Source organism: Bidens hawaiensis, unplaced genomic scaffold, assembly GCF_021521415.1.
Source record: "Bidens hawaiensis isolate Kalapana, Puna unplaced genomic scaffold, B.hawaiensis_p1.1 tig00007430_1, whole genome shotgun sequence".
Taxonomy (NCBI): domain Eukaryota; kingdom Viridiplantae; phylum Streptophyta; class Magnoliopsida; order Asterales; family Asteraceae; genus Bidens; species Bidens hawaiensis.
In genome coordinates this window covers 892,267-903,372 of record NW_027491519.1, presented here as the reverse complement: position 1 = coordinate 903,372, position 11,106 = coordinate 892,267, and the positions used below count along the sequence as shown (strand labels likewise).

At 37.7% G+C, this 11,106-nt stretch overlaps 1 protein-coding gene across 2 annotated transcripts; it reads left to right on the top strand.

Annotated features, from left to right (window-relative positions):
* The first annotated feature begins 430 nt into the window (after nucleotides 1–430).
* LOC143635324 (patatin-like protein 3) lies at nucleotides 431–3,009 on the top strand. 2 transcript variants are annotated; one of them, XR_013154034.1, is made up of 7 exons: nucleotides 431–756; nucleotides 935–1,116; nucleotides 1,203–1,389; nucleotides 1,674–1,820; nucleotides 1,888–2,190; nucleotides 2,457–2,660; nucleotides 2,750–2,773. XR_013154034.1 is itself a non-coding variant. In XM_077103184.1 (7 exons), the coding sequence occupies exons 1-7, from the start codon at nucleotides 628–630 to the stop codon at nucleotides 2,820–2,822; spliced, it is 1,197 nt and encodes a 398-aa protein (XP_076959299.1). In that variant the 5' UTR covers nucleotides 431–627; the 3' UTR covers nucleotides 2,823–3,009. The 2 variants fall into 2 exon arrangements, 1 of the variants encoding a protein (XP_076959299.1); XM_077103184.1 differs by having other exon boundaries at nucleotides 2,485–2,660; nucleotides 2,750–3,009.
* Nucleotides 3,010–11,106: the final 8,097 nt, after the last annotated feature.

Below are 11,106 nucleotides of genomic sequence, written 5' to 3'. Positions count from 1 at the left end.
TACATTTGTTATTATCGAATTAGCACCTTACCTCACATAACAGATTTGGATACTTAATCCTTAGCTGATTTTTTGTCCAAAACAAAGCCCACATGTGTAATGTAGTTGTTTTCACTTAACTGAAAAACTTAACATCCGTTAATGCAAAAGAATAAAACCAAGCCAAACATACAAATAAAGGATAAACAATGAAATGACTTATTCATAGTTTAGTTAATTTAAAAGAAAAAAAATGGTAATTTTTCTAAATATCAATGCATATATGTTGCATATTACACGTTATTATTACGTGTGGTGGCAGTGGTGCATAATTCGATATACACTTTGTTTGTATGGACTTTTCCCTTTTTTGTTGTTTATTATACAAAACACACATGGTTAGCTAAAATAATGGTAAATATATTCCCGTGTAGATATCATATCACCTTTTGTATAATTAATCCGATCTCGATCTTTCTCAAGAATTGTCAAAGAGTTTAAAGTTACCCATTTTATATTAAAAAAAAGTAAAAATAATTGGAAGTAATTGGCACATAACATCCTATTGGATTAGTATTTAAGCTGGACAGTTGAAAGGATCGAGCTAATTAAAACAAAGTCTTCCTACTAAGAACATACACTTACAAGATGACTAGCCCTATCAGTCTGCACCCGCCAACCTCCGGAAATCTCATAACAGTGCTTAATATTGACGGTGGCGGCATAAGAGGCATCATCCCCGGTGTCATTCTTCAGTACCTTGAATCAGAACTTCAGGTATAAAATCTCATGGATGCATATATAAATATATCTATCTTTAAAGCAATATTAACACAAGAAAACCACTTTTGTTATTTGAGACTTAAATGCATTGTGCTAAAAAACAATTTGCAGCAAAACTATCTTCTCCATTAATTCACGGTAATTCATGATTTATGAGGTCGTATGTTCGCAGAAGTTAGATGGTAAGGAGGCAATGCTAATAGATTACTTTGATGTCGTTTCTGGAACTAGCACCGGTGGTCTAATCACAACCATGATAGCTGCTCCGAATGAGGACAACAGGCCTTTGTTTGCAGGGAAAGACATTGTTCCGTTTTATCTTGAGCATGGTCCCAAAATTTTCAAACAAATTGGGTAAGATATGTTTTAACTAAATATTTGATGTATTAATCTACCTTGTTGTCTTTTGTTGGTCTCTTAATTAATTGGTGCACATTTAGAGGGCCATTTGCTGGGCTTATTAAGTTGTTGAAGACATTGGTAGGACCAAGATACAATGGGAAGTATCTTAAAGACCTTGTAACAAGATTGTTAGGAACCACGAAGTTGAGTCAGACATTGACTAACATTGTGATCCCTACTTTTGACATCAAGAATATGCAGCCTGTAATCTTTAGCTCCTTTCAGGTATTCATTTCTAGTCTAGATATTTTTATTTGATTTTACAACTGGTACTCCTAATGGCACAGAAATCAGAAACAAGAAAAATAGAAGGGAAAAAAAAACACAGATTCTTGATAAAAACTATGATTATTTTTTTCATTAATACGAACCAAAAATTGAAGTATATATTATAAGGACTGCATGAGTACTTTCTACTTATAACTATTTTTATTGCAATTTATATATGAGTTGGGGATGATATATAAGTTGAACATAGTTTAATATCGTTGAATAATGACGGTTTGAAGGTGCCAAGGGAGCCAAACATGGATGTGCAATTAGCGGACGTTTGCATGGGTACATCTGCAGCACCTACCTACCTCCCGGCTCATTATTTTCAGAACGGTGATCGGGAGTTTAACCTTATTGACGGTGGCATGGCGGCTAATAACCCGGTAAATAATAACGTGTAACCATTATAGCATGAACTAGTACTGAACATCTTTGTGTCTCGATTGGCAGTCTTTGCTTGCAATAGGGGAAGTAACTAGGCAACTTATGAAAGCGGATCCATATTTCCCTTCGATCACACCCCTTGACTATACTAGATATCTATTGATATCACTTGGGACAGGCACGCAAAAGCATACACCAAAATTTGATGCCAAAATGGTCTCCAAATGGGGAGTGATTGGGTGGTTGACCAACCAAGGTTCGACCCCGTTGATAGATGCTTTCACTCAAGCAAGTGCTGATTTGGTTGATATACACAACAACACAGTCTTTGAGGCCCTCAATTCTGTTGATAACTATCTTCGCATTCAGGTACCATTCAACATTAAGGATATGTTTGAGATTGAGTTTGAAAACAACAGGTTGATAAGGGTAAATCACAAGAGGTCTGCTTATTTTAGTTTTTTTATAAGGTTAACAAGTTGTTTTCCAAAAGCCACATATCTTTGTTTTTTAAAATGTATTTTTGAAAAAACCAGTAAGTCATAAATTGTTTTACCCAAACATGCCATAATTTGTGCATCTTAATTAGTCCCAAAAACCTTATGAAGCAGTGATTCTTTATTTCTTTTTAAAAGTTTTCTGGTACTCTCATAACAAAAATAGGATGACACGTTGACCGGTGACCTGGCTTCTACAGACATAGCAACAAAGGAAAACTTGGATGGATTAGTGAAGATCGGGGAACGGCTACTAGATAAGCCAGTTTCCCGGGTGAATATCAATACCGGAGTGGTTGAACCGGTCCCAAATGGTGGTACGAATCGTGAGGCATTGAAAAGGTACAGCTTCGTTGCATAAAGCATTAGCTATATCTTTGATAAAAACTTTGGTAATGTACACTCAATTGATACATTTTTTAAAAATGCAGGTTTGCGAAACGACTCTCAGACGAACGAAAATTAAGGGAGTCGGATGTTCCAGATAAACCACTGGTTGAGTGAATTCTTGTTTTGTTTGTGATTTTATTCGTATTTAAAAGATTGTAATGAATGTGATTTTGAAGAAAGTAAAACAAAGAAGTGAAGAAAATAATCAGATGTTCTGTAATATCAATAATTGTTTAGAAAACTAATATATATTAGTGTTACATGAAAACCTTTAGGTTGGAAACTTTGAAAACCAATCATACGACTACAAGACATGCCATATATGCTTCCTTACTTTATATCCAAAGATTCCTCCATGTATTTTAGTTATTTCATATGTATTTAAGAGAGAGGGAAAAATGACGATGTTGATTGGTTGTACTTGTTATTTTCGTTAATCAATTTCTTTTATTTATGTTTACTTTATTTTTAGGCTAAATGTAGTGAAGAAGCTATAAAATGAGGGAAAATTTTAACATGTGACAAGAGAAGTGATATGTAGCTTGGGACGGTTTGTAGCCCAAAAATCGGCCCACGGCCCCAATCTTTGATCGTCACGTTATCAGCCTCATACACTAGCCCGGCGACAAATACATGTCGCCCCCCCTCCCCAAACACACACACCATGTCGCCCCACTTATCGCTCGGTATGGGGGAGGGGGCGTGCTCTTGCTCTCGTCGCTCACATTTGTAGCTCTACTACGTATAGCCTTATTATCATACTCACATAATTTAAACACTTCCTTACATACCATTTCTCTTCTTTTATTTTTCAACTTTTTATATATTTTTTGGTTATTTGTGTTCAATAATCATAACCAAAGAGCCCATATCTACAACTGTTTCCACCACCGGCTCGCTGACCAAAAAGACGATGATGGGTTTCGAACCGTCGTAACCCGTTGCCGCTCACTACACCGTCGCTCACCACATCGCCGCTCACTCTTCCAAGTCGTCCACCATCAAGACCAGGTTTGTAATTCTTTATTCAAGAAAAATTTTTATTGTAATTTTTAGATATTAAATTCAAGAAAGAAGAAAAGGACTTGCCATAATTTTTTCTTTTAAATTATTTTGAAAAAAAAAACTAGTTTTTTTAGTGTTTTTGAAGTTTTTGAAAAATTAAGTGGTTTTAGATATGAAATTCAAGAAATTTATGTGTGTGTTTTTTTTTTTGGGTTTTGGATTTGAAAAATCATGTGTTTTTTTTTCTTTTTTTTTTTTGAAAAAACAAATGAATTTATTAGAGTATATAATCTTTTACAATTCTAAAAGCTACGTTTTGCCGAATTTGAATCTTTTAGAATTATTTTAATATTTTTGGGTCTTTAATTAGTAATAATATGATATTTTATATCTGTAATTCTTTTGGTCGAGTGATTTTCTAGATGTTTGGTCATTTGTAACCAACGTTTGTTTGATATTAAGACGTTTGGTCATTTTTGTTACTAACCTGATTACATATGTCTTACAATTTGTATTAGTTACATACGTCTTACAAGAATATAATAGTTCGATACTATTTATGCACACCATCTTACATTGTATAAGGTGCATACGTCTTACAAGATTTCATCAGTTGCATTCATCTTACATATGTCTTACATTTTTATTTGCAAGATTTAAGGAAACCATCAACCATGACAAGATATAAAGTGTTTTCTACAGTGTACGTTGAACTATAATTTGATGTCTTATAGTTATATTTGCTAGTTACGTCCATCTTACATTATGTAAGGTGATTATTACACGCATTACATCATGTAATATTTATTTGTAACTTTTATGGTAATGCAATTTGTTTTAGTGGATTTGTTCGTTAACTGATTGGTGATTTTACTGGTAGTATTTATGTAATATTAATGTAATATACATGTTATATTTGTCTTAGGTGTAATAGTTTATTAATAAATAAAATTAAAATTGTTTACATGGATCTAGGGGTGTTCACGAGCCGAGCTGAGCTTGAACCAGAGCTGGCTCGGGCTCGGCTCGAATTTTGATCAAGTTGGCTCGGCTCGAGCTCGAATTCTAAATCGAGTTGAAACCTGAGCTCGAGTTCGACTCGGTTTCAAAACGAGCCAGCTCGGCTCGATTCGAATTGGCTCGAAATACAAAAAAATAATGCAATTTTTTAGTTTAATAGCTTTACTTAACATACAATATTTAATTTAATAAACCATATTTAAAAAAGGTTCAACCAGATAGATAGACTTCCAAATCAAATCCAAATACAAAAACGTTCAACATATCCAAATTAAGTCAAACCAAATATAAAACTTCAAAGTTCAACAAAATAAATACGACTCCAATAGCTTGACCCGAATCAACTTGCACTTCCGCAACTCCAGCATTTCAACAACCTACCTGTTAAAGAAGAAAAGAAAGTTGCTAAGTTGTCATTTAAGCTTAAAATAAGATGCATTAGAGCTGAAATATAGCAGTAGCCTCAAAACTCCAACAAAACTAAACTTTTTCAAAAGCATTAGAACTTTAATAAGTCACTTTTTGACCTGCATCAAGGCATCAGATTGCTATTTCTCAAAATGTTACTATTAATAATTATTAAAACAGCAGTTAAGCATTTTTTATGCAAAACAATATTGTCTAAACAATAGCAAATAAACATAATTAAGGAATATCTTCTATATCAATTAGTAGTAAGATCATTCGTTGGGATCTTTATTTCCAAATCTTCTTCTTCTTTTGCAGATTGCTACAAATGAAAAGATTACCAATGTTGCTACAAAAAAATAAAGAATTATAAATGCACAAAAAATATTAATTTAAGCTTACGTATAATGTTTGAATGATTGCTTTTGAGGCTCCCTTTATCCAATCACTTCCGCATTATCTTTTGAGAGAGAGCTACGATAATCATCCAAAATACGCCCCCGGGCACTAAAGGCATATTCCGAAGCGACAGTTGTAATAGGAATGCAAAAAATATCACGAACCCTTTTGCTTAAAATAGGAAACTTGGAAGAACTTTGACTCCACCATAGCAACACATCAAAATCTTTGTCCACCAAACCCATGTAATTGGGTTCTTCCATATACGCCTCAAGTTCTGATTTTTTTGGTGTACTTGCAATGGGTTTAGATTTGAGATAAGCGAAAAACTCTTTTTCATCTCCAGCTTGATGGTTAAAAGATGTAGAGGTTGTCGAGCTACTTGTGGCAACCCTCGTCGCCATAAATGCATTAGAATACTTTTCAAAAAGGGACTTCAACTTCAAAGTCACATCTTCAACTCGACTCTTGAGCTCACTGGATGAATGCAACCACTGAAAAGTCCAAGTAACAGACTCTAACTTAAAACATGGATCTAAAATTGATGCAATTGACATAAGCACACTAATTTCCCCCAATACTTCTCAAACTTAGCATGCGTTGGAACACTCATTCTTTTTAAAAACTCGTCGTTTGATGCAAAAGCACTACTTATCACTTTCTTCACTTTAAAAATTTCATTAAGAAACAAATTTGGTGTTGGATATGAAGTACCCGAAAACAATTCAATAGCATGTAAAAATACTTCAAGCAACTTGCACACTTTTTCAGCTCGAGTCCACTCGTCATCTGTGGGGGACCATTCAAAGTTTGAATCTCTCAATGCATAACCTAGAAAGGCTCATTTGTAGTGAATGGCTGATTCAAGCATCCGGTGTGTTGAGTTCCACCTAGTCTTTACATCGGTACATAAAGACCAACGAGTGTTGATACCCAAAGTTGTTGCTATTTCACCAAATTTTAACAAATGACCATAAGATTTTTTCAAATACTTAACTCCTTCTCTAATTTTCAAAAGACACGAATCAATAGTCCCCAAACCATTTTGCACTACCAAATTTGTAACAACATGAAAATTTCGAGTTCAAAGTATCAACTTTCCAAAGTCAAGGGACTGAAAATGCCAAATTCCAAACCTTAGGGTTTAAAATGAAAAATCTGATTTTCTGACCCATCGCGCTACGCGATGGATCATCAGAGAGACACATCACGATACGCGATGGGGCTTCTGACACAGAGTGACACGTGTGTCACGTGGCAACACTGCTGCCATGTGTCACCACGTGGCGCGGCGCCTGCCACGTGTCAACACGTGGCAGGTCTACGCAGTGAATCATCAGACCTATATCGTGGTACGCGATAGGTCTGCCCAAGGACCCATCGCGTACCGCGATGGGAGCCCAGAAATCGTCTATAAATAGCAGCCATAGGATCTCATTCCAAACATCTCAAATCAGCTCTCTAACCTCTCTCTACAAATACCACTCTCTATAGAAATCCTCGTAAAACGTGCCATGGCAAACATCGATAAACGTGTCATATTTCCTCGTAAAGCGTGTTCTGAACCTTTGTTGTGTACCAACGTTTCCTCAAAGTTCGTGTCACCCTCCACCCACACTCAATCAAAAGGCGTTGTTGTAATGGCGAGGAGTCTCGAAAGTCGTGTCATCAAGTGTTGAAGATTTGGCGTTCCTCGATTTGTGTGTCGAGAAAAGCAAAGCGGCGACGAAGTGCTCAAATTTCGTAGGGTTTCCTAGACGCCAATAAGGTTAGGCGTAATGACAAATTCAATATAATATAATATTATATTCAAGGCTTAAGCCTTAAGTCGAGGTTATACTCAATACCTCGATAAAAGAAATATAATCATAACAAAGAAGTGAGTGAAAGTTATGATAATGAATATTGATACGTATATATGTGTGTAAGTATATATGTTTTCTCTTTGTTATGAAAATATTATTAAATGAATAAGAGTATTCTTAAATAATAAAAGAAAAAAAATACGTTTCTTAAAGAAGAAGAAATGTCGGGTTTTATGAATAAACTAAAGGTTTATTAAATTACTTTTAAACTAAAGGTTTTCAAGTAAAAGAAAATGAACTAAAGGTTCATCGAGGTTGAGATATAAAATAAGACTAAGGGTCTTAAGCCGGATCGTGTATTCGACTAACAAATATTTATACTCGTACTATAGGTACGAGATAAAGAAGGGAAAGACCCTTGGACAGTGAGTGAAGCCGATTCTAAAGCGATAAGGTGAATACGCCCCCAAACTTTTAAACTTGTTTTCAAAATAAGTCAACTTGTGTAGGTTCCACCCGGATCTACACAGGAGTATCTCGTAACACGAGGGTGCGGAATCCCCACGTAATACGATACGAGCGTAAGATATATAATACGTTGAACCGAAACACAAACACACGTTACGATACTAATAAACACGATTGTATTGCAACACTTCAACACGTGATATCAACAATCACTAACACGTTCGGAAAAAACTTAACCAAAAACAAGCCGAAGTGAGGAATATATAATCCTCAACAACTTCTCCTAACATACTAGGCGAAGTTGTCATAACTTCGCTTGTCTCCAAGTTCGCCTACATCCCAGGCGAACTTGTGTAAAACATTATTCAAAACCAAAACAAACAATCTAACACGATTACAGACACATACAAAACACTAGATACTGAACTACTGACACTATGCACCAACAGACTCCCCCTTGGCAGTAGCTTCATATCTCGATCTTCATTCTCGTGTCTAGTAATCCCAAAAATCTTGTGTCACCCGTCTTCAAGCATGAAGCCCTGTCTCACACAGATAGAGACCACCCTCTGGTACTTCTTGGCTTCATATTTCCATGCAGGAATATAGAATATCTTCTTATCGTTTAGCACCTGCAAGTCAGCTTGAGACAAATTTACCAAGTGCATGGGATCATACACTCTCAGAATTTCCTGTTCGTCTTCATCTTCCATAACCACTTCGGTTGTTTGGCTATCAACGTACCACCACTTGAGACTCTTTAAAACATACTTGGGCATTGTCTTCATCGGCACTTCTTTCAAACACCGAACCGACTTATATTTCATCACCATCCAAGGTTTGCCATCAGCTCTCATTCCTCTTTCCTTATCTTCAACTAGCTTCCCTTTCTCTGGCCATATTGTCATCACTCCTGTTAATCAATTTCAATCTAGCGAAATCCTTCACCTCACACTCAGGCAAGTTATTGAGAGATCTCAACGTCCTCTTAAAATACTGAATCTCATCAAAGCGTTTAATCACAAATAACTTCAACTGCTCATCATACAGTTAGCAAATAATACCCTTCTTCGACTCAGCATACCCTTTGATATTGTAACTCTTTTTGAACATCGTTGGGACCGCTGGCTTCTTTGTCTTAACAAACCACTAAGCGTAGCCTTCTTTCCATCTCGGCTGTTCTTCCGACTCAGACTCATCTGACACATCCATATCTTGACTCACACTTACCTTGTCAACGTCTGGAATCACATGTTCTACACTATCATCCACAATCTCACCTTCTTCTATCTCACTATCAATCACAATCTGTTCTCCTATCTTTTCAATCTCCTCAACAGTTAACACATCATCATCACCCAACCTTTCCTCATCATCAATAACCACAACATTCTCACCACCTGATCCACCTGATGTACCAGCTGACTCCCCCTGAGATGTGGAAGTCCCAAGAGTTTGTTCAGTTCTTGGCAACTCACCACCTGCACCTTTCGATGCATTGAGATCATTGTCTCTATCATGACTCTTCTTTGTTCTCAACTCGTCGCTCTTGCAGCTCGTCTCCCCCCTGAGATGCTAAGAGCTGTTTTAGAGCATCATATAGTTTACCGTGTTCAACAAGGAGGGACGATTGGATCTGATTTTCTGCTACAAGTCGTTGGATAGCTTGAGTCTGGATTAGATTGATTCTTGACTGTTCAGCAACTACCCATTCAAGAGCAGCTATCCTTTCAGAATCAGATAAGGTAGCATCAAAATCAAAACGCATGTGAGAAACGTCTTGAGCATAAGGTGGAGGTATTCCCAAACTGGCTGGAGTATCAGAAGCAGGCTGAACAGTAACCGCGGGTGGTATTGTGACAGATAACCCCACAGTAGCAACCAACGTTGACTCAACAAATCTTGCAACAACCTCCGATGGAGTAACAGTAGGAGGTGGCAAGGAAACTATCTCTGGAGCCGAAAACTAAAAAGTGGTTGGCGGAATACCAAATGATGATGACGTTGTTACCACGGGAACACTGGAGGTAATCGGTACTGTTACAGTCATAGAAGCAGGAACCATAGTCATACCAGATAACGCGGGTGGAGAGAAACGAACCACCCTTGAGCTTTCACCAACTCCGGAACCCTCACCAGTTCTGACCCTCTTCGATCGTCGTATCAACTGGTCTAACTCCTCCTCGAAGTCAGATTCACTGTCATCCGAGTCTTTCTTTCTCTTTCCATGTATTCTTTCTTGTCTAACCAGAATCTGTTGTGCTTCAGCGATATCATCAGCGGAGGAGTCCGAGTCGGTTCTCTCAGTATCTGCTACATACGTAGCTACCATCGAAACATTTACACCAGAAGCCTCAGCTACTAGGGCTCGAACCTCAGCAGCTGGATCAATTTGCTCCATATCAAAGAACCCTTGGCCACCAAAAGCAGCTTCAAGATCGACATGTTCCTCCGGAGCTGCAACAGGATCAGCAGGCTGTGCTTGCTGTACAGGTGGTTGAGGAACATCAGCCTGTTGCGGTGCCGGGTCACGAAATTCGTCTCCCAGAGGAGCAATATAAGCAGGGTTCACCAAATAACCAAATAATGCAGTGTGCCGCGAACGAAGCTCTAGTTGCTACGAGCACTTGACGACCTACATTGCGCAAAGATTCTCTTACTTACACTCTCAACATAACGAATAGGACGTCGTTGAGGCAGTGTAGGTGCTACATGATTCAAAATCATCTGTAAAAATCTCGGGTACATTAAAAATCTTTCCCTGGCGACCGCGCGTCTCTGACGATCAACTTCATAAAACACCATCTGACTAAAGCTGTAGGGCTTGTTGTAAGTCAGGGCTGCCATAGCAGATTGCATCGTTGCCCCCATACCGTCAGTACTAGCTTTACGACCCGACATGCACACAATCATCACGTGCATCAGAAAACGCCACTGATCCAGTAAGAATCCCTTTCGCCTTTGAGTGTCACCCAATGGACCCGAATAGCCCATACGTAGAAACACACCATCTCTGAACGGAGCCAGAAAATCTGTTGGATCATCTGTAGTTTCAGCCCCGAACTGCAAGGCGAGTCTGATTTGATTTGCCGAGAACTGCACCACCTGATTGTTCACTGTAGCGCGCATAACCGGAGGATCAACTCTACAGTCATATTATACCATTCGCCAAAAATCTTCAATATTTAGTAGAGAAATGGGAAGAGTAGTAGTGATGGCGTGAAAAATACGTGAGCGAACAAGGAAGGATATGATCTCGCGATAGTCGTCGTTACCCCTAGCATCCGGATCCA

Coding starts and splice junctions, on each gene's coding strand:
- LOC143635324 (XM_077103184.1), top strand. CDS start 628: ATGACTAGCCCTATCAGTCTGCACCCGCCAACCTCCGGAAATCTCATA. Junction 1,821..1,887: donor GCATGGCGGCTAATAACCCG/GTAAATAATAAC, acceptor CTCGATTGGCAG/TCTTTGCTTGCAATAGGGGA. Junction 2,191..2,484: donor ATAACTATCTTCGCATTCAG/GTACCATTCAAC, acceptor TAACAAAAATAG/GATGACACGTTGACCGGTGA.